The sequence below is a fragment of the Nanorana parkeri genome, unplaced genomic scaffold (genome assembly GCF_000935625.1).
Source record: "Nanorana parkeri isolate BGI_ZX_2015 unplaced genomic scaffold, ASM93562v1 scaffold88, whole genome shotgun sequence".
NCBI classification, from domain to species: Eukaryota; Metazoa; Chordata; class Amphibia; order Anura; family Dicroglossidae; genus Nanorana; species Nanorana parkeri.
The window spans coordinates 1,166,665-1,191,552 of NW_017306356.1; the positions used below are offsets into that span (position 1 = coordinate 1,166,665).

A 24,888-nucleotide genomic window follows, 5' to 3' on the forward strand; every position below is an offset into this window, starting at 1 on the left:
GGTGTGTTGTGGGGTTGTATATAATTATTTATAATATATTTATGTAAAAAAGCTCAGGGTAGCTAGGAAGAGTAGGTTTCTTGAAATTAAAGTGCACTTGTCCTTTGAGAAGACATATATGATCACAAAGCTGCAGCATAAGGTGGTGATGACTATAATAGGTTTTCTTACTGTTTGAATCATGAAGCTATAAAATATTTATGAGCTATACCTATTTACTTGAAAATCCAGTATCTTTATACTATAATACTTTTTCCCTTGAAAGCATTTCTGGATAGTGGCATTCTTCCACAGGCCAAACGATGTGTACTCTTTAAGGACTATCACAATATAAATTATTCAAGCTTCATTTCATATTTTATAACAGAGTTGTATTTTGGACATGAATTGGAAGACACATAAACTAAATGGCATTGTGAACTGTACGCACGGAAAGTTCATTTCAAGCAGTGTACAAGTATGAGCCTTTGGCTGAGTCTGAGCACAAATGGATATACTACAGCCTGGTGTCTGAGATAGAAAACATCTTCCATCAGTAAACACCATATAGAAAGCTAGCAGGTGGAATTTAGAAAGTAGCAACAAATGCTATTTTCCCCTTTCGTGCCGATCTTTGAGTCAGAAGGATAACTAACTAAGGTATTGCTTCAGTGAGCCCTTTGTATAAAACTCCTCATTGCTGACCCTGGTATGTCTCCAAAGGGAGCAACAAATAAGTCTTTGGCACAACACAGAATTTTAAATAGGATAAAGGTATAAATCCTCCATCCTTTTGGGGAAACCCTTTTAAGAAGGATTACCGAGACAAGACTGCATTGTAATGATGTGTGATCGTCAATTTGCATCTATAAAGAGGACTAAAGTTAAGAGAATATCTGAACCAACTTGGATAATCTCGCTGTCATTCCACTGCCTTAGTAAACTGTTTAAAACGGATTTGTTTAAAGCAACAGTTTCCCTGTCTGTCTCCTCAGTAGTGTAATTAATGTAGAGTACTAAAAGTGATTCATCTTTATAAAGATATTTTAAGATGTCTAAACACTGAATTTAAAGCGATCATATGGATAGTAGACATGTGCAATTTGTTTTGGAAAGACTCGTTATTCAGACGTATTTGCGGTATTCGGAGATTCAGATATATCCAAATCTCCGAATGACAGAAATGACGAATGCAAACGAATCCAAATTTCCGATAACTAAAAATGTTTTAGCTGTAGTATGTACGAATTTTCGTTTCCAGGCGAATTTTCATTGCAGTAAAGTGACACTTAGACAAAAGAAAAAAAATGACATTTTATTTTTTTTACAGTCTGCAGTAGAAAAAAAAAAGAGAGGCTCCCCTCCCGATTTATACCAGACCCTTTAGGTCTGGTAGGAATGTTAGGCGGAAACCCCCAAGTTAAAAATTTTAAAAAAGTGCGTGGGGTTCCCCCCAAAAGCCATACCAGGCCCTTTAGGTTTGGGTTTTTTTCAATTAAAGGATTTTTCTAAAAGTGTGGTGTGCTTATTCACACTTTGGTTTAACCCTTCAGTGAATGAGTAGGGGTACAAGTACCCCTACTCATTCATAAGGGTGTAGCGGCATCTGGGTACCCCCTTAATTAAAGGGGTACCCCAATGCAAATAAGCCCCCCTGCCAACAGACCCCCACGTCCACCGGGTCAGGGTTGTGGGGAAGAAGCCCTTGTCCCCATCGGCATGGGGACACCCTCCCAATGCTGAGGGCACGTGGCATGGTAAGGCGCAGGAAATGGAAAGGCACTCAATCGCCCCCCCTTTCCTGCCCTGCCCGGGCCTGTGCTCAGATCAAGGGTCTGGTAGGAATTTTAAGGGGAACCCCATGTTTTTTCCCCCATTTTGGGGGGTGGGGTTCCGACTTAAAATTCCTACTAGACCCTTGATCTGAGCACAGGCCCGGAAGGGCAGGAAAAGGGGGGGGCGATTGAGTGCCTTTCCATTTCCTGAAGGGTCTGGTATGAATCGGGAAGGGAACCTCACGCTTTTTGTTTTTTTTCTGCGGACTATAAAAAAATTTATTTTTTCTTTCTTTTGTCTAATGTCACTTTGCTGCAACAGAAATATGTCCGGAAACGAAAATTTGTACACACTACAGCTAACAAATTTTGTCCGAATCCCGAAACCAGTTGACTTTCGGACCCGAATCCAGAAAAACGAAGTAACAAAAAATCTGAATGAAAACAAAACTGAACAATTTTTTTGCCTGTGCACATGTCTAATAGACAGGTGCTGAAATTATTTTGTATTACTTCTAAATATCTATGCATTAGCAAATTCGAAGTTACATTCACATTTAAAAACATAAATTATATACATTAATATGTTGGAGTTAAGACTACTGTATCTGACAAAATATATTGCATATTTCAGTTCATTGTTTCCATATCAATTATATTAAGGTAAGCATAAGAGTAGCAGGGAGCCTGGGAGGGGGTTAAAAATGAAGTAAAAAAAACTAAATTGCTGGGAGGTATGGATTTTTGGCAGAAGGGACATGCAAAGTCTCTTCTGCCAAAAACATTCTTCCTTTGTCCCCAGTGATTTTTTTCTTTTATGTACACACTCAGCCCATTCACAGCATCTCTATGAGACCTTGAATGGGCTCAATGCCAAGGAGGATGTAACGCCTGTACACATGCGCAGGAGTTACATCAGCAGTAGCCATCCAATGGCCAAAGTGGATGCATAAGAAACCGGAAGTGGTGGCAGCAGATATGGCGGGGGCTGAGGACAGAGTGGGGGACCATAGACCATACATGGATCCAACAGTAGCATGCTTGCTACTGTTGGATCCAGAGCAAAAACACACCCTTCTTACTAGTGTTTTAACTACCTGCTGTCCGGCCGTTGTAGTTAAACAGCGGCCGGACAGCGGCTTCTTGAGGGCGGGCGGGCGTCTTTAGACGTCCTATCCCGTTCCGGTCGTGCCCGCCGCCAGGCGGCGGGCACGAGCGGGAAACCGGCTTTGAATGTAAACAGCCAGCGATGGCTGTTTACACACAAGTGTTTGGGCGTCTGTAGATACACCCGATCGCTTGTAATATCCGGTTGGGTGTGCGGGCCCCCCTCCGTTGCCGCTGAGCCCGGGACCAGCACAGCAGCTCTGCGGCCAGAGATCAAACGGAGCTCAGTACACGAGCTCCGTTTGATCTCCTCTCCTCTTCTGAATGCAGACAGTGATGTGTATTACATCACTGCCTGCATTCAGTGTCACTCTCCGGTACAGAAACCGGAGAGAAGCTGGTGAAGCAGGTCTCTGCTTCATCAGCTTCTCTGGGGGTCCCCAGGTGACATTAGGGGTCTTAAGACCCCTGATGTCTCCATAAAGAGGACCTGTCACTGCAAATTGGCTATCACATAGGGAGCTTGCTTGCTCCCTATGTGATAGCAATAAAGTTCAGTGGGGAAAAAAAGGTTTAAAAACATTTGTTACAAAAAAAAATCACATATCAAAGCAATAAAAAAAAATAAAGTCCCCCGCCCCCACAGGCACACGCAAACACGCGTCAAGCCCGCCTACGTGCGAAAACGCCGATTACATCCATTGCGCCGCACATGTTACATATCCCCGCGAACCTCGGAATGAGAGCAATAATTCTAGGGTCATCAATCACTGATAACACTAAACTTTAAAGTGCATTTAGAATTTAAAGACTGAACAGTAACCACATAGTAACTAGAAAAGGGTCATTTTGACTTTAGTATCTGTTGACCCTTCACAGAGAATCCCATCAACTCTTAGCTCCAATATAGCTAACAAATCCAATATTGGGTATTAAAGTGTCTAGTGAAGAGAAATTAAGTGATCCTGTGCTCTAAGCAAATAAGCCTGTGCAAGAGAAGTTTTGATACACATGCTTTTTCAAGTGACTGCAGGCTCACTTCACTGTACTTCACCTCACTTCACACTGCAAGACACTGATGTTTATGCCTCATTGCATATTTCAAGTTCTCAGATACCCAATGAATAATAATAGTTTGTGTCACCATGTTCAGATTATCTAGCATTGTCAACTGTCTTTATATTTGAGCTTCCAGAGCATTTAAATATTAAATAAAAAAAGTAAAATGATAAACAGATAATTTGATAGTTAGATAATGAACGTATGTTTTGTTAATGTTACATATATGACATTAAATGAAAACATCGATTTCTGGACTTTAAGTTTACTTGAGCAACCCCAAATTGATCCCATTGTTGTGGAAGTTTGTTGCTTTTTTTCTTTTAACCCCCCCCCCCCCCCCCCCCGGGTAGTTTTGTTTCCTTCTGTTGTTTGATTATTAGATTCTGTATTCAAATCTATGTTTGAAGTGAGTGTAACTATGCTAATAAGTAGCACAGCTATAGCCTATCAATTAAACTCATCTACAAGCACATTTCTAGTCAGGTTCATAAAAAAATTTTTAAAAACTTCTCCCACCTCTCTACTCAAGAGTGTAACTGCACAAAGAGCAGGCAGGATTAGATGATGGAGAGAAGAGACGAGCACATTTAAACTACTTACTGGCTAATGATGCATAAAATGTTATGACTAAGTATCTATTTTTTGATTTATTACTTTAATTATCCAACATACCATGGTCCCCCGTTAGCGTTTTTGGTGTAGATTTCAATTTTCTGTCTCAGGGTAAAATCTATTTATCATAATAATCCGTAAAATACAAAACCTTTTAACAGTATTTATAAAATTAATTTACCATGTTCAGCCCCCGGAGAATGACAAAGGAGTTATATTAGTATGTGCATGCTGAAGTATTTTATGTAAAATTATCTATTCGTAAGAATAATTAGAACTTCTTAAGACATTCATCTTTTTCTGTACTAAGAAGATATTTTCTCACCTATGCTGTGGTTTGATGGTGGTACTTGCTGGTTTGTGGGCTGTTGCACTTTTGTTCGAATGATCCTGCATTGAAGTGAATAATACAAAGTTACATAAAGTTCCATCCTTAAATTAAAGCAGTGAAAGCTGAATATAAATAAAATGATTTCAAAGAAAGTATTACAATTATTCAACACTTTCTGTAGACATACTATAGTTCATTAGTGAATTTCATGTTTGATTTGAGCAGTGATTTCTTTAGAATGTAGCCGTGGTTAGACAGTATAAGACCACTCAAGCATGATTTGTGTCAAATGGAGCTAGTCAAGTGGAGCTCATATTGTTACCACCAGAAAACCTAATGGTCATTTTTTACATTAAAAATAACCTGTTAAGACAGAATTATGGGTATTACTATAGCTAGCATGATATTGTGGGTCCATCCATTAGAGCCCGTTAACACATTAAGGCAGTCTTTTTGTGTGCATTTAATGAAAGCGCATTAATGTCTGTTATTTTGTCTGTTAACGTGTTGTGTTCAGACAGCCCATTTTTTAATGGGCTACCAATGAATGACAACAGATCAACAATCAGACCTGCTCTATTTTTTCTATTGCAGTGCACTGCGATGTGCTGCAATGCAGGTGCATTACTTTAGTGCATTGGGGTGCCGTCAAAAATGAATGGGACCACAGTGTTTTAACATTTGCCATGTATTGCGGTAACATGCACATTTGCACAATGCCCATGTTTGAATAGGTCCTTAGGGCATGTGTTGACAGGCTTTTGTTCTTTTCAGTACTGCTTTTTATGCCAATACATATCAAAGGGAATGCAAAAGCAGCTAGAAGCAAGTTGATGCAGCTTTGAAGTAAACTGAAAATTAGAAGGAGGTATAGTGCAGGTCAATTTGCCAGTGAAGGTCTATTCGTCAATGAACACTAAATGTACACAGAATAGCCCTAAAATCCAAAGCCCGTCAACACAAGTCCTAACCCTACTTTACTGACCTGGAGAATACTGTGCCTACTAGGTGTCCTAACATGCTTCTTTCAGTTCAGTGACTAAACAAGTATTGAAGAAAGGCTTGGGATAAACAGTCCTGCAACTTGTACCTCTCAAAACAAGTCAGCAAGGCAGCTCCTATAGTCTACCCTGACAGGTTTCTCTAGTTATAGAGATGACCACTGAAAGATACTGCCTTCCATGTTATCAGGTGTTCAGAAATGAAATTACTGGTCAGTATCATGAGTAACCTAACTACACAGTTGAAGTATAATTGTTTTGCCTGGCAAAAGATTTATAATTGTTATCAAATTTTGAGATTCATTCCCCACTGCCACGTTGGTGTCTTTGTCACTTGCTGACTATACACTGAATCAGCATCCTTACAACTAACTCATGGAATGCACAGGCAGCTGGGGCATGAAGCTGCAGAGCTGAATTAGGAAACAGAGGTTTAAATTAAATAAATGCGGAAAGGAGCAACAGACCAAAAAATCCAAGATCATTTAAATTGTTGGTAAAATAGGTCATATAAATACAGCCAACATGTTTCGGGAGCAAACCACTCTTCCTACATGGGGGCTCAATACTGGATAAAACCTGAATGGATTCAGAGGAAATAGTGCCCCAATAGATCTATATTAGTCCCCATAGAACCACTCATCTACCAGCAACAAAAATCATGCCACCCAACTATGCCAATAAAAGATTTCTACACTACGGAAGGCGACCCCTTGGCTTTTTTTTTCTTATCAAATCTATATTAGTACTTAAATTATACGTGGAATAACAAAGATTTATTGCTATCATCATCAACGCTTATACAAAATAACATCTCATGCATCTTTATGCACAGCAGAGTCATGCAATGTGGTTTGATGCATTGCAACATGCTGTGCTGAAAAAAGGGTTGTGAACTAAACTCATAGAACTCAAAGCAAATTGCCTTGTCTATGCATTTTGAGTGCACAAGGCTGCCCAGTGCAGCCCAACACATATGGTGTGAATAGTGCATTAACTCTACTAAGTCAGGACATTTAGTTTGAGTACCAAATGACAGGATCTGCCAGATCCAAACTCTTAAAAGTCTTATTAGACCATATATAAATACTGATACCACAGCTCAAGCTAATCAGTGGATCTGTCTGTGCAGGACAACCTTTTAATACCACAACATGAGATAACATTTGCACTAATATAGTAACATATAAATAGCAATCAAGATAGCGAATTTAAGCTATTAAATTCTTCGGGGCATATTTATAAAGCAGTGAATGCGACAGTCACCAAACATTCCTGCAGATGAATAATTTTCCTTAAAAGAGAGAACATGCACCTGGAATATACACCTGCAGTAAATTTTTGGCGAAAGCCACATTTGCTGCTTAGTAAATAACTGGGATTTTTTAACAAAAATATAAATCCCTAGAGAATACAAATAGCATAGTAATAAATAGTAGCAGATGTTAACCTCTATTAAATATCCTGGGGAAATGTTAATATTATTTTACAGATTTGGGTTGTAATATTGTTTCAGTACTTCATACTTGGCAGATAATGGTAACACAGACATATCTGGATGAAATGTAAAAATAAAAACCATATTGACTGAACAAGTCTCCAGCTTATATGATAATATCTCAGAATACTAAATTGTGATATTTTGTTTGTTGACGTGTATCTAAAGAATTATGCAGCCCATTTCTAAACTCCCATAAAAAAGGATACATTCTCCCTCAAATCTGTTCAGAAAATTAGTTCCGCATAACAGTTAGGTTTAGTGTAAAATCATGCAGAATTTTGCAGAAACATTATATAAATAGAGTACGAGTAGATGTTTGATTCAGTGAAACTATGAAAATCAGCCTAGAAATTGGTTTAAGAGCCACCGGAGTGTAGTGAAAGTGGTGATTTTACGCATCAAATGCAGCTAAGCAATCTGAATTATCCATAATACTGTGTTTATTTAAAACTGTGGGAGTAGCTAAGGTTTATACATCTTTTTATTGGATGTTTATGGCTAGCACAGTCACTTCAAAATACGCCATTTTGCAAGAACCCCCTCTAGTGTAAAATGATTGAAACTGCAGTGACTACATGACCATTGTAGCACAAAGGATATTGGATTTAATAAATCATATTGTGATGTTAAAGGTAGTGAGATATGTGATATTTTCTACATTTACACTGCCTCAGGAGATATACAGTAGTAAACTGTGCAGTTGCTTTTATATTTTTTTGTATAATGTGTTTTTATTGCAATTTTTCAAATAAAATAATGAATAAACACAGTGTCAACAGAGGCTGCAGTTTGACAAATGGTACAAGTAAGACAGTGTTAAGAGAATGTTTCCTTTGCTGGGGAGAAAAGACAACTACAATGGAACAACCAATCCTAGGGTTCACAGTAATAAAGTTTGCTTACAATTCTGCAATAAACATTATAGAAATCCAACAACAATTGTCAGGTATGGGTACCAAAAATGTTGCACAGGGTTAATAAACTGTCAAATCAAATTTGGCAGAAAGGTATAGGATACAAGGAAGGAAGTAATAGGGGTAGGCAAGCATAGTCAAATGGGGGAACTCTACAGGGAAGGGTTGGGGGACATTTGAGTCTCAGGGGAAAAGGGGAGGGAAGGGAAGCATAAGAAATGGAAGGCTAAGATAAAATTGCAAATGAACATAAATGATCCAATAGTCAAAAATGATATTCAAAATAGTAGACCATCTCCCCTCAGAGATATATGGCAACAAAGAGTACATGCAGTGAGGATAAATTGTGGAGACAGAGTTTCACAGTATAGCCAACAAGAGGTCACCCATCAGGATCGAAGACTCCAGTGATTACAACAAAATAGTTAACTGCACTGAATAGTATATCCAGCTACCCCATATGTTATATAATGTATTATATTTATTTTGTCCCATAAAAACCCACCTCTCTGCATCCATAAGGATATCCACAGCTGTTTTCCAGTCTCACAAGGTAGGGGATGCTTTTATTTTCATCTTAAACTGTGTATCTCAATAACTAAGTCCTTATAGTTGCTGGTTATCTTCTCTTCTAAAATGTCCCTGACTCCAACTAAAGAGTGGACCATGGTTTCTTCAATGGTCTGCCTCTGAGACCAATAAAGCTTTGCTTTCACAGAGTGGCATACCTCCCAATTGTACCTCATTTGGAATCAAATTCCTCTGTCCCTCTTTCCTCCTCAGGTGTCCCTCTTTTTAGTCTGATATACAGATATCTATGAGAAGGATAGGCTAGTAGATAGACTGATCTTTCAAAGGAGGGGCATGCATGACCAAACATAATTAATATTTTTCTTCTTTTAAAAAAAATTACATTATAATCTATGGATATACATGATTGCACAGACTTTTTATAGGCATTGTCGCACATACTTGGTTACAATGTAGGCATGTTTTATGTTGGGGTTTTTTTTTGCTACATATTGTGTACTCAGAAATTTATGCTGTCTTTGTATGTTTTCTATGCTCTTTTAGCCCCAAAGGAGGAGGCACTTTGGAGGAATTGATCGAAACTGGAGCAGACAGAATCTTGAGCAGTTGTCCATAGTAACCAATCAGCATCTCTCTTTTATTTTCAAAGCTTAACTGAACAAACTGAAAAGAGAAGCTGATTGGTTACTATGGGGAACTGCTCCAGATTCTGTCTGAACCAGTTCTGATAAATTCCCCCTTTTGACATTTATTGTCTAATAAAACTACTTGTTTGGCCAAATGAAGGCTTCCTTCATACCTCATGACCCTAATTATTGGTGGTGCTCATGAGTTTCTTCTTCAGATTAAATTAGATCACGGCTGTCAGTATATACAAATACCTTAAAAAATATACCAAATCATTTACAACATTTTATAAAACGTATTATTTACAGGAAACCTGAACTGGCAGAATTATAAAGGGTGCCATTGCTGGTCACTGCTTTCTGAATCTGCTGGTTTCCTGACTGCCTCTGGCTTTATTACCCTTTGAGCCTTGGACCAGAAACCATTATTTTCATCAGGTGTTCTGATCTAACTTTACGCAGGCTTTTCTTGGTTAGTAAAATAGGGCCCTAGACATGTTGGATCAGCATAACAGTCAGGCAACTAGCATTGTCTGAAGCAGTTTAGCAATGGCAGATTTTGTATTTGTCTCAGCACAAGTGTCTTTAGAGATATTATATGCTCTAGCATATAAGGAGCACTGGTGGAATGAAAAAAACTATTTGAAACTAAAAGCAAAATTGAGAATAACCATTTACAATTTAGATACAATGGATTTAGAATCTATGTGGGGTGCCAAACCTAAAGCTGGCCATACACCTTACAATTATCTGCAGATTTTCTGTGGTCAGATGTAAAAAGTGCAACAGATTGGCCCAGGTGGAGATTACTCCATCCACACAGCTTAGCGTAGATAGAGGAATCTGTTGCACCTTTTCCATCTGACCACAGAAAATCTGCAGATAATTTTAGGGTATATGGCCAGCTTCCCTCCTGGTGACTGTACAAAGAAGGAGAAACAGTATACAGAGGAGCTTATCTATCTGTCATGCAGCTCTCCTCTCCTATCAACATGTTACTTGCACAGCCACACATTTGATTGTCTCCTTGTGCTGCTTCCTACTACCACTCTCTGAGCTCGGCTGTGTAGACTGCACAGAGATCGCTTGAGGCTGATGCCAAGTTTAATTCAGGTACTTAAACTGCTTGTATTTAAAAAATAATAATAATAGTGAGCTGTATTCATTGACCCTGAAGTTTTGAAACAAGGCTCAAAATGACAGCCAAATAATTAGCATTTTCAAAAAGAGGTTTTAGCAGTGGTAACCTATTTGTTTCTCTCATGACAGGTCTTCTTTATATATGATAGGTCCAACATAAGATTCCATTGATCTGGTTAGCATGAAAATGACCAATCAACTTTTCAAGCAACATCTAATTATATGGGACAGACCTCAGGCACTGGAAAAACATGTAAAACCTCAAAGCAATAAACATTCCACCTGTTCGTTTCCCATGTTGATTACATAATGTACAATTTACAGGCTGTCACCCCAGTATTCTACAGATTTATGTTAGTGCAGCAAGCCTATCATAAAAGGTTATATTGGTTAAAGTTTAGCATATGCATAATGAGGAGTGGCGGTGTGAGACAAGCTAAAAGATATATTACTCCAGTCATACCTGTTTATTGAGCTGACGCTGGGCACTGTGTCATTGTCACATACTCGCTCTGCTAGCAGTCTGTCCCTGATCTCCCATGCAAACATAGTGGGGTTTTGCCTCTTGTAATCTGCGATTTTGTCCACAACTTTGGGGGTGGCAACCTTTGGTTTCGATCCACCAATTACACCAGGTTTAATACTGCCAGTTTCATAGTACCTGCAAAAAAGAAGGTCGGTATGTTTTTTTTTTAAAACAAACAATCAATATTATAACTGACAAAGGACACAATAGAAGGATATGTCATAAGGGGAATTTTGGAGTGTAAAATAAATATCCATTCATTCAAAATGCATTCACAACTCACGGTCTATATGACAAAAGGCATGTAAGGAATGTCATTCTGATAGATCTAGCAGCATTTTCTAAAATTGCACAGTGGAGCTTAGCATGCAGTTTTCTCGTGGAGTAAGAATAAATATGAAGATATGATAAAGGTATAAGCTTGTAAAAGCACTGCCTATTAATCAAACACGGTCATGGGAAACAAATCACATTTAAGGCCATTTTCACTAAACACGATGGCAGCCAATTGTGTTAGCTGGCAAAATGCACTTACTTGAAGCGGTTTCCCTTATTGATGTGGTAATTTCATAAAACCAGCCAGTAGAAATATTTCTGGACTATAGATATTCAACTATTCAACTGTTTTGTCAATACAATTTATTTATGCCATTGAATTGTCATTTTGACCACAAACGTAAATGTGTTTTAATGTATGAACTCTTTTTTTTATCCTGCAAGATTAAATTTTTTTATGAGATTTTAATCAGTTGAGCAAAAGACAGAAAAAGAAGCTAGCATTTAAATTAATACTACTTGGACCTATGCTTATATAACTATACTGTGAATCTCCAACAATGTAATTTTCATGAAATGAGCACATCACCCAGGCCTAAACACGTGGCAGCAGGCAAACTGAACAGGGCTATATGATTTTGAATCCTATAAATAGTGTATTTATTCTTAAATTAAGTCATTTTTGAACATCTGTGGCATGGAGATACTGAAGCTGTCATTGGCACTTTCTTGCACTGACCACCTAGTTTTCCCTGTCTTCTTCGGCTGGGTTTGGCACTGATTCTCTCATATAATGGCTAATATTTTTGGCAAAAACAAGATTTCAAGGGGTTAACTTAGTGCTAAGGTTAAGTTAGGGTTATGGGTTAGAGGTTAATGTAAGAATAGGGTTAGATTTTAGGTTGTAAAAGTTCTCTTAAGTTTTAGGGTACAGAAAAGTGTTAGGGTAAGATCACATGTTGAGGCCGAACTTCAGCAGAAAAATAAATATAACAAATATGCTGCTCAGCACAGTCAACAGTAAATACTTGCAATACTCCACTTTAATCAGGGATTGTCTCCCAGAGAACTTCTTTCTGTCACAAAATGTCCTCGGTCCTTTTCGTTGAATGATATCCAGTGTCATTCAACCCACTTCCACTGACCCCAGGCTGTCATGGGCCCACCCAAGTGGGTGAAGTCATCATGCAGCCTGTGCTCAGAATACTACTGCACTCTGGGCTGGATTAAGGGGAAATAATTCCCTAAGCTCAGCCCAGCAATGGTACCCTCCTCAGCACCTTCATTGCTTAACTGACAACAAATTAAGGCTCAATTGCTTGATTTTGGGCATAGATCAAAATGAAGCAGCTGACTTAAAACTTTAATTTAGAAATGATGAGGGAAGTCACTTCTTTGATAAATGATAATTAAGAATTAAGAAGTCTATAGGGTGCTCATCTATCTTCATCTGGTAGCCAAGAGACCAAGGTAGAGGAGCCCCACAGAAGTCTATGGAGCTGTAATACGCTTGTGCAGCCAAAGGAGACAGGACTTGCAGCGCAGGATGTCAATAAACAATGGAGGCCACAATAGTCAGATCTCAGTAAGTATACATATATGGAGTGAGGGGGTGGGCTCAGTTAGCTTAAAGAGGCAAAAATGATAAATACATTTTATTTTAAAGTGCACTTATCCTTTAAGGGCATTGTAGCTAATGCTGTGCCCCCTTCCCTTGGCATGTGGCTTATTTTGCTTAATGGTTAAAGTGATACTAAATACTAGGCATTTTTAACTTTAATGCATTAGCATTAAGGTAAAACATGTCCCAGTGTTTCCTGTGTGTCCAAAGTTATTATGTTTCCTTATGACCACCATTGGCTCCAGGTTCCACTTCCCCAAACTTTGGAGTTGTGGAGCATGCTCTCACTGTGCTCTAGAGAACAGAGACAACACATGCTCCAGCTTATATCAGGCACACAGGGAGAAGGGGGCTATGTGTGTCTACAAATGAAAAAAAAACCTCCACACTGCCAGCTGGGAGCGTGCATACAGAGATGTCTCCATGAGTACCTGCAAAGCGATGGAGACACCTGAAGACATGCACCAAGGAAAGTTAAGGGTTTTGCAGATCGTACATTTAAAGCAGCCACAACCTTAAATTGAAAACATGGCAAGGTTAATGCCGAGGTCTGCTGCACTATATTATTTTTTATAGAAAGGATTAAACACTTTAATCCAGCCCTGACTACACTAAACAGCATTCACATATCCTAACATCACAACACCTTATTACTGCAGTAAGGACCACCCACCATTGCTGCCAGAGAAAAAGAGGAAGGACCTGTTCTGTCAATTAAACAACCTGAAGAGTCTTTGAAAAAAGGTATGTGTGCTTGGATTACAAAAAGCGTGGGCAGGGGGAAGGGCTTAAGGTAGGGGGTAGACTAAAGCTAGACTTCATATTGAAGGGATAGGTTTCAGAGTTAAAGAATTATTTTAGGGGTTGGGTTAAGTTTTATTGTTCAGGAGATAGGAGGATTAAGTATAAGGGGTGGCCTAAGGTTAGCTTCAGATTAGGGGTCATGGGGATGTGTGAGTTTAGATTTAAGCTTAGACCATTAGAACGTTAGACTGTTAGACAGTTGTCATTTACTGGTGCCAGATTCTCAGAGCTGGCGACCAACATATCTTGTTAATCTTGCTTCATTATTTAGTTAGTCAGTGACCTCAAACGAGTATGCAGATTAGTGTTCTAGCTTCATTAGCTGCATGCTTGTTTTGGGACATTGACTTACTGGGCAAGGATCAGTATGTACCTTTAAAAACAAGACAGCAATGATAGCTCCCTTATTTCTGCTCTACACTAACATTGCTACTTTAAAATAGCATTATACATAGGACCAATATAAATTATTTATATATAATTAATATGCCTTGCCTATTGTATTGTACATAGCAGCTCTTAGGAGCACACAAGTCTAAATTCACACAGACCAACCGTGAACTTTCTAGAGAGTTCAAAAGACATAAGGCAGTAACGCAGCATGTTTATTATGAAGTCAATTCATCTTATAATTGCATTCATTTTTTTAATGACATCTCTGATTACAGAGCAATATTATTTGGTAAACTAAGACAGGGTTTCAATGTAATTAATAGTTATAAAAATAATGAGCTATGAAATTCCAATTTATTGCTGACAGCTTAAATGAAACAAATCAACATGCTCAACTTCAGAATGCCAACTTATTTAAATGTACCATTCTTGTCCTGTAGTATTTTGGTCATGCCTAACTTGAACAAAGAAATATTGTCTTGTACATAAGGGTTGGATTACTGCGCTACTCAGTCACCACTGTTTGCTTTTTCTGGTCTCAGATTCTACACAGCCAGACTTTGCTCTCATTGGCTGTATCTAAATGATTGAGTCACAAACATTTTACTAAGTTCCACTAAGATATCATGAATTTTATACTAAGAAGCAGTAAAACAGAGGTGCTTTGTAGGTATATTGTAATTTATACCTAGATTTATACTTATGGTCCCTCAGGCCAACTGTCATATGCCCTAGCGAGGACCTAAACTAAGTTTTCTCTGCAAGCTCAGTAAGCTGAACCTAACAGAGGTCAGATCACTCACTATTACATGCAAATGCCCTTGTCCATAATTGTTTTGGACACTAACGGGGTTATTCAAAAAAGGGTGAAGAGTTTGGAGAAGGCAGGAGAAGTGAACAATCTAGGACAACATAACTGATTTGGAAAAATTCTCCAATTCAGCTCACTTTCCAGTTCAAGACATTCCAGTTGTCCTAGATTGTTCACCTCAACCTGCCTTCTCCAAACTCTTCACCCTTTTGTGAATAACCCTGTAAAAGACACTAGTGGGTCATTGGCGGGCGATCTGCTAAATTTGGGAGCCTATGAGCATTTCAAAGAGCCAGTTAGGGGAAAAAGTAGTTATAGGTTAGAGTCACATGAGTGGTTTTTTAGTAGCTCGATTAAGATGCATAAAGATAATAATAGTAATCAATCTCTAAACTGATGGGAACAAATATATTCTTATGTTCTAAGTTACACAAGTAGTGCTGGAAAATCACACACAATTGGACATTGTAAGATCGTGAAAAATGAATTGTTACTATGTTCCACTTGTGTAGTATTCAACATAGGGAGCCATATTTTATTCATATCTGTTTAGGGACTGAGAGCTAGTCTAAGTAAATATTCACTAGCAAATTTATTAGTTCTAATGAGTTCCTAAAAACTGCCCTTGTAGCTCTAGACTTACATTTTTTATTTCTCCATAATGTATCTGGTTTATACAGTCTGTTGTGCTGTCAACACCTAAATTCATAATTTCCACTGAAATGTTTTTTAAGGAGAATAAAGTCTAAAATCTAAGGTAATATGACTGAGTTCAAAATAATATGTATCTCAAACAGAGTTTAATCATTATTATCAAAATGGGCTAGTGACCAGACAGCTGTTAGCACATCTGAATGCCCCAGTATTTGGGCTTATGAGGCTTTCTGCAGAAAATATACAGAGACACATACTGTAGTTACCTTGAGGTCTTCTTGGGCCTGATTGGGCCTTCTTCCATTTTGGAAGAAGGCTCAATCAGCTTTCCTGACCCAAACCCCCTCCGCCCATTCCGTGTAGTTTGTAGCTCACCAGATAGTAGTCAAGTAGAAAATCATTAACAAAATTAATTCACAAATGGATTATTATGTCTTAAATTAATTTAATGTATTGTTTTATTTTTAATTTTCCCTGTCTAATGAAAGCCCAAAAAAACCTTAGTCTGTGATATTAACATCATGACTAGTATTACATTACTGTGGCAGCTTTGTTCAATATGTTGACATATTTCATATAGTGTGTATTATTTTTCATAAGCTGCATTCTGTTACCTGCCAAGGATCTTGCTGACACATCCATGGCTGACCCGTAGTTGCCTTGAGATGTCACACGGCCGTACACCTTGATGGGCAAGTTCCACAATTCTTTGACGTACTACATCAGGAAGGGGTCGCCCATTTACAAACACACCACCTAGCTGATTGACTCCTCCATGTCCTTGGGAAAAAGAACAAGAGAAAGTACAATTTATTTGATATTTATTTGATATTAAACTCACTGTTATTTTGTAAGTGTTTAATTTAATTTTAAAATGAGAATCTTAAGATGTGCCTTCCAAATGAAAATGTATGTAAGTCAGAATGTACTTAAGCAAACCACACCATAGGCTTTATACCCAAAAGGATAACACTTACAGTATTTTTATTGTCATGCATTGTTTTCTTTTCTTTCAATCAAATTATTTTTGAAATCATATGAAGGTGCTAATGCACCAATTAAATGATTTTATAGCACATTCACTATATTTATCACATCCATGATTTATGGATTTTATTTTTATAGACAAACATCACAAAAGCTATTATCCTTAAAATACCACTAGATTCAAGCTGCCAATAACTCTGATTCAGTGAAGATTGTACTAAAAAGAGCCATTTGAGGGGGTACAAAAAAATAATTTTCTGAGCTATAACAATTTATTATATATATATAAAAAAATGGGTAAGCCGTATTAGTCCAGTAGACAAGACGTCAAAAAAAACAAAAACGTAGTATTGCAGTGTGCAATGATACCTTTCTTATTGGACTAACAAAATATATAAAAGATTTTATATATAATTAAAAAATATGGTTTCCAATTGTTAATTGCCCATTTAATTTGAAAAAAGTAACAACTCCACACCACAGCAATGTTGAAGCAGATCTCCAGCCACAAATAAATATATCAAAAAAATAATAGCCCATTTAAAGATTAAATACTTAAATCAGCTTTTGATGCAATATCCACCTTCAATTCAGAGATTTTCCCCATAGTGCTTTTTTTCTGCCACTAGATGTCCTCACTCTGGTGGGCTGCATCATTTATCTCTCTTCCTCTGAGCCCAGATTATGAGCTTCCTCTGACCCACCCCAGCCTATGACTAAACAGTGAGAGCAGAAGCAGCTCATCTTTCTGTCACTCCACTTTCTTCTTCTATCAGCATGCTTCTAGTCAGCACATGAACTGATTTGCTCTTAGTACTGCTGCTTTCTTTTACACTCCAACCCTGCTGTACAGGAACTGCAAGATGCTGATATCAGCTGCATTCATTTATGTATTTTATATCTGTTTTAATGTATGACAATGGAACATTTTGTAGGAGAAAATTAAATTGAGATAAAATACTAAGTGAAGTTAACATAGTTTAACCATCTTAGTGAATTGAATCATGTAAGTAATATAAACTTCCCTTTTTTATATAATGTATTGAACTTCCGTTTTTTACAAAATGTATTGAATTAAATAATGTTGCACTATGGCATGAGGCTAATGCTGAGATCAGCTGTTTTTACAAATGACTGAAAAACAGAAAGTGTACAATCAGGTCCCATCTTGCATTTTCTCATTCATTTGCTTTTCACATGCTTTTATTTTATACTCTGTTATTTTATTTTCTATTCATGAACCTGCTATGTTGAGTACACATGCAATAAACCAAAACAATAGAGGTGAAGTGCCTATGAAGTAATTCCTGATGTTATACAAGTACCAGATTGTGTTTTAACTCTCTGTGCCTAATTGGTCAGAAAACAGGAAAGTAGATTATATAAAAGTATGTGACCCTGACAAGAAAGCTAATAAATTAGCAAAGGACAGAATGTTAGTAAAGGGTAATAAAATAGAATTGATTTTGAACAACTAAGATGTTTCTATAGATTCCTATAAATACTACAGAAAAATAATACAGCTGGTTTATTTTAGAAAAAGAGATATCCATCTTCCATGTAGAACAGTAGAAATGCTCTCACAATTTTATGGATCCCCCTAGATTAACACTCATTAAATTAAGGGGAGCTGCATGTAATAATGGTGCAGTATGCAACATTATAGTCCAAGATAATGTTAAACAGCATATGTTGTGAATAACACCTGTATGTTGACAGCATACTACCTTACTACTAAAGCATATTAAATATATAACATAGAATATTATTTATTAGAATTGCTTTATTTTCATGTTTTTCAACTGAAGTTTTACTATTGTTTTTACTATGTCTATGCAATCTTTTTTTTTACAAATAAAAATTGAATATGGGACAATGGTTTCCCAGAGCACTGTGGATTATGAAAAAAGAAAGCACAGCAGATGCATTGAGGCACTGCTTTGTCTGACTACAACCTCAGATGGAGCCCGATGGAGTCTGTGAAGAGTTGGATAAATTCTGATAACTCAACTGAAGGTTTTGTTCAAAGAGTAGTGTGACCATTAATACTTTTAGCAAGGCACTCACAAGCCTACAACAGAAGAGTGAGAGGTAAGAGCAGCAATGCACATTTTACACATGTCGGTATACAAATGGTGTTGATATGCCCATTGCCTCCAGTCTCTTCCATGTTCCTATTGGCCCATCGCTGTATTAGGCAACCTTTTTGGACAACAGGAATATGCAGGGTGGGTGGGGTGGAGCCGGCACTTGCCACTACTAAGAAATACTAAAACTCGCAAGCAACTGTTCCTCAGGGTTTGAGGCTACAGAAGGGAGCATCTAAATGTATGTGGGGAGACTATTCAGTGTTTGCGCTGTAGCACTGCAGCCAATCAGTATTATTTGATTATCCCTTTATACCTTTTTGGCATGTTAAGTCATTTGGTCACCTGAAAACAAAATCCAGTTACATAATTTAAAAGGTATTATGCAGGCTGCTGAAGGAAGACACATATAATTTTTTTTTAAAAAGCTAGAGACTTGAATGGTATAATGAAGTTCAATGACACATTCTACAGTAATGGTGTACATGGATGTCTTTAGTAGCATGTTTATATTGGCCCCTTCCATATATCATTTTTGGTAATGTAAACATAGAAACTATCTCACCATAACATCTTACCATAATTAATGGTAAGATGTAAACTGGAACTAAAAAAGATACCTACAGCATACACGTTTAAGCTCATATCAGCTAATAAAATTATACGTTTCCACAGAGATGCATTAAAGACAGTAATAAGGTAGTAAGAGGAAGATGAGGGTATCTGTGTAAATATCCTTATAATTACCAGTCCTATGGAGGACTTACAGGCAGAGGAAGAGCAGACATTTGTTAAGTGTATGACAGGAAGGTCAAATGCATCTCAGCTCCATTTTTTAAGCATGAACAATTACAACACTTATCCCATGAGGTGAGCGTTCTGCAGGGATCTATTAGGCAAAGCAGAGGATTGTCATAGACATTTTCAGACATGTCTGTGAAGTTCTACAAAGTAGAACAATTAGTGAGAAGTGACATACAAATGAATCATACTAATGTCTACCTTCCTGTCATAAAATAACACGTGATTACTTGAACTGGTACAATACTGAATAACTGCTAAGAAGCAGGATGATATTCTATAAAGAACGTCCAATTTAAATTGTACATAATATGATGTCCCACTCCTCCATGAAAATAATATAAGCTGATTTTTCACCTTTTACCTTGTGCTGAATCATAGTCAGAAGGAAAATCAATTTATGTATCTTCTGTACTAGAGCATTTAGGAGTTCATACTCACACATTTCAATGTCAGTATTTATGCAAAGGCCCTAATAGGACAAATACAAGAATAACTGTGGTTTTGATATAATATGTTTATTATGTTTGCTTGCCCTTTCTTTTAACAACTTCCTGGATTCCCGCATGCTTTTCAGATTCTCTTCTGCTCCTTTAGTAGACTTTCAATGCTGAAGCACTACATAACCCATGTTACCTTGCTGCCTTCAAGCAACAATGATGTGCCTCCTAAAACTCCTCCTCTATCACCTCTGTAGTTCAGATGGCAGGCTCTGTGAAATGGGTGCATAATCACAGGGAATAGTGAATATGCGTGACTGCATTCAAGGAAGAAAATATTCTTCACCTAGTGAGTTTGTAAACTTCAAGATTATTCAGATTAATAGGTGTAGGCTAGAAATAATTGAAATTCAATGTGGAAATTATTATTTGATTTTACATTCTGACCATAGATACACTTTAGAGTGAATGTCAATCTGAATTAATTTTTTTCTAATTTTGGATAGAGTGGGGAAGGACCAAAACCTCTGTTGGGTTTTTCATTGCTATCTGGGACTCAAAAAAGGCAAGCGGGGCAAATAACTAGTAACCAGTATCGCTTGCGATCTTCCTGCAGCTGATCTTTTCCCTGTAAAAAAAAGAATCTTGGTGGAGGAAGGACTTTTCAGAGCTGCCTCTTATTAACTTATGATCTGATGACGGATAGAGGAATAATCAAGAAGCAGCAGCAAGACAACAGTGAGTATCAACTCACATAAGACCAGCAGGCATACGGTGCCTTCGATTCTTAGACTGCAAATAAACAACTATGATATAAGAAGCACAAGAGGTCTACTTCTATATTTCAGGAGAAATTCAAGACAAAATATAACATTTTCAAGGTATGCTGAGACACTGTTGAAATTTCTAGGTGTTCCCTATTACATAACAAATGTTTTCATTCAGATCCACTTTAAGAGCCATTTTGGCTCTCCTGCGGTGCACGTGCACTGACAGGGAACATAATGGCAGGTGCAGAGGGCAGCAACTGTTCCTTGATTGCTCAGGCTGTTTTTGATCAGTGTAGCTGACCAGCTTGATTTGCTGCTACAGTGGAGGTCACAGATCAATCTTTGCAGCCTGACAGTGTTTTAATTTTTTAGTGAGCTATTTACCTGTTAAGCTTTGATTACATTTTGCTGTGCATTTCACAACTTCATTGTAACTGGCAAAGGCTGCTATGGTGCATCTTAATTGGAACAGTTCCTTAGTTCATCTGCAGTACTTGCATGCATTAGCTATGTATCCACCACTTAAGACCACTCAAGTGATAGGAATCCGTATTGGGTTTGTCCAGGAATGAACAGGTCAGTGCTTGACTATCTCAGAACCTCCAACGTTCTCCATTACATATATAGTAAATGGCTTCTTGCTTTTATTTGAAATGCTTCTTTTTCCAAAAAAAATGTATTCACTTGCAATGTGCCTCTGAACATTTTAGCAAATTTCACTACTTCAGAAGACTTAATTATCTTTCATAGACCCCTCCTTCTTTGCATATTATAGCCCTTTCCTCTACTTGGATTGTATAAAAGATAAGCTACGCTTAGGATAACCACATCTGTTATATAACAATGTAACCATATCTGGACAATATTGAATAACATTACGATATGTCGGACCAAATGCATTTTAGAGCTATATAATTAATGAACATACAAACACATCCTCTGCAGGGTTCTGTTTTATCTATTTATTTATTATGGTTGTTTTGAATCATGTATGTATTAATACCAGTATGTCACAGTAATAAATTTTGAGATTTCCTTTAACCTATCTCTCTTGGATGGTCATTTACACCCCTCCAGAAACCCTTATATTCCCCTATGTTTTGTGAAATTATGTAATTAGGGGGAGAGGTGTAAAACTAGGCGCCTACAGGGAAACTACCCATCATTTAGTAAAAGCTCCATCTGCGTGCTCCTCACCTCCCTAGAGAACTAGCAAAAGTTATTTTTATTTCTTTGTAGAGCTTTTGGAGGCTCAGCTTAATAATTTGTAATTGTTGTTGTCATGAAAAATAGAAAAGCGGTGCAAGAAAATATTTACAGAAAAAAATACTACAAAATGTTAGATATTACATATCTATCTGATTAGGTTGATGCTATCATCATATTATTGAACATAATGAAATCACCATTTGTTAGAGACCAATTATGATATAGATTTTATGTATGTCTCACTTAGGAGGTCTAAGGTGTTTTATTAGCCCGCTGGAACTTGAAATATATGCATGCTTGGGTTCTAAGTGATTGGCATTATCCCATACATTAGTGTAACCACTTTTTATGATGGCAATGCCAATACAGCATGGAATATGGATAGAGTTTGGGCTCTGGTAGTTAAAGAAAACTGACTTAGGATGTGTCTGGCTAATGGAGGTTTACAGCATCCTCCTTGGCTTCTAGATATGACTGTTAGTGGGATTTTATGATCCTTCTGCTTTTGGTAAATGTATCTTAAGCTGGCTGTGCTTTTGATAAAGATGTGCTGCTCCTGCCACTGCCACTGTTGTTGCTGTGAGGGGGGGGCAGGGCTAACTGAGTTGGTTTAGACAAGGACAGTGTTTCTGTGAAATTTGAGTATATTTTGATAGATAGATAGATAGATAGATAGATAGATAGATAGATAGATAGAAAGATAGATAGATAGATAGATAGATAGATAGATAGATAGATAGATAGATAGATAGATAGATAGAGGTTATAAACTTTTGATGATCTGTAAACTAGAAACTGGTATACAGGTTTTTCACAGAAAGAAGTCCTTTCATTTGTTTGCCAGAGGCTGATATATTCTTAGATGAAAAACTTGAATGCTTTTATAAAGAAAAGTATGGCAGTGAAGGTACAGATGAGAAGTGATATGTTGTTGCTTGTAATATTCGGTTTAACTGCAAGCAAAGCTTTAAGGCCACTTTGTCCATCAGAATTCCTGATGCAATCAAAACTTGCTATTTTTTCAATACAGTCAAACTTTTTTTCTGATATTTGTTGAGGTTTTTCTTCATCAATTCACAAATAATACAAACCCAAAAGTTTGGGAGAAAACAGTTTCCAGAATCACTTTTTACAATCAATTACATTGTAAAAAACAGCGTTGTTTTGCTTCATATGACAATCTTTAATATAGAAACTTATACCCACAGTGCAGAAGGTGCTGGTTCAGCAGCATTTGCATGTGTCTGGTGCCCATACACCTTAGAATTATCTGCAGATTTTCTGTGGTCAGATGGAAAAAGTGCAACAGATTGGCCCAGGTGGAGATTACTCCATCCACACAGTTAAGTGTAGATGGAGGAATCTGTTGCACCTTTTCCATCTGACCACAGAAAATCTGCAGATAATTGTAAGGTGTATGGCCAGCTTAAGGAACATATATCCTCTTCAGCAAATGCTGAAAGAGAAGTTATGTGAGAACTGCCTACTGATTTTAACAATAGAAAAGTGAAATCAGTTAGGAAACCTATGATGATATTCATCAAACACTGTTTCAGTGCTAAAGTCAGAATATCCACTAAGTTTAATGTAATCTGATTTGTCTGTAATTGGCTGCAGCCAGAGTCCAGACAGTTCCTCACATGTGTGAGGTCTGTGCTGTTTACCTTTGTCTCTCCCTCTCTTTGATCCATCACTAACCAGAGCTGAACATCCTTGGCATGTTTTAATCTGAGCTGCTTGCTCAGAACATACTCTGAACCATCAGGCCTATAGTAAGAGATAACCAGGAGCCCACATTGGTTGTGTTTGGAAATACCTTCCTACAACAGTGTCCTTTCCTCTGCACTCTAGCCCTGGAATGTTGTTGGGCACTCCTAAGTCATCGCATACAATGCAGAACATCCTGCTTTGTATGTGATTGTGTTGGTTAGAGGGGCAACAACAAGACTTGCGGAGTCATATGCAGGCAAACCATCAGATAGATATCTGTTCATCAGACCAAAAAGAGGGACAACTGAGAAGGAAAGAGGGACAGGGATTTGGTTCCAAAAGAGGGACAGTTCCTCCAAATGATGGATGGCAGGGAGCTATCCTCAAAAGAATCATATAAAATTCCTAACGGAAATCCTAACCCTTCCTCACTCAAAGTTGTGGCTGGAGCTGGGTTTTATGATTATGGGTGATGCCATGCAAAAAATTAACTTATGCCCCTGTGGCCAGCTGTCCCATACCTCCCAGGCCTTCTTCACCAAGTCCAAAAAAAAAAACTTGTTTTTTGGATCTGTGATGGAAATAATGACAATAATTACTTTCTATTCTACTATGAGGTACAATGGTGTACCTCATAGTGCTCTACTATAGAGCTTACTTATTTTCTGTTTTATTATAAAATGACCATGTATTGTACTTGGGATCTGTTATTTTACAATATTAAACATTCTTAGTGTGTAATATCAGATGGTTCAAAGGACAGTACATTTTAGACTTCAGATGACCACTAACTCTTAAGTCCAGGATAAAGTAACTAAATCTAAAGACGTATGAAACATGCATCTTCCATAAGGAAGCCTCAACAATTATAGTAATTTCAAGACTGGGTCCACGTTTTTGGCTATGTTTATGTTACACCCATAGTTGGGGTGTACCAAGGTCACATTCCAAGCCTTTTTTTCCTTTATGAATTTGGGTGCATTTACTACTGGTACTAGGGGAAGTCTCACAGGAATAATATGTCCTCAGCTATGGGGTCCAGGCACTATTTTGGGGGGGCATTCCATGGCATTTTGACACAGAGTTCCCGCAAGATTTTAGTGGCCGATTTTGAAAACAGATATGCTATAAATAGCACAGAACGTCCCTAGAATAGGAAAGTGTAGACAGCGATAGGAACCCATCTACTAGCGATAGATAGCCTCTCAATAAGGGTTTCA

General features: G+C 37.6%; 1 protein-coding gene across 1 annotated transcript in view; it reads right to left on the reverse strand.

Moving 5' to 3' along the window:
* PAX5 (paired box 5) overlaps positions 1-24,888 on the reverse strand; it is a 205,664-nt gene that overhangs the window by 127,123 nt on the left and 53,653 nt on the right. Inside the window, exons 2-4 of the mRNA XM_018552425.1 lie at positions 16,279-16,444; positions 11,043-11,240; positions 4,861-4,925 (exon numbers count right to left, since the gene is read on the reverse strand). Coding sequence (XP_018407927.1) covers positions 4,861-4,925; positions 11,043-11,240; positions 16,279-16,444 — 429 coding nt within the window. The remainder of the gene's footprint in view (positions 1-4,860; positions 4,926-11,042; positions 11,241-16,278; positions 16,445-24,888) is intronic.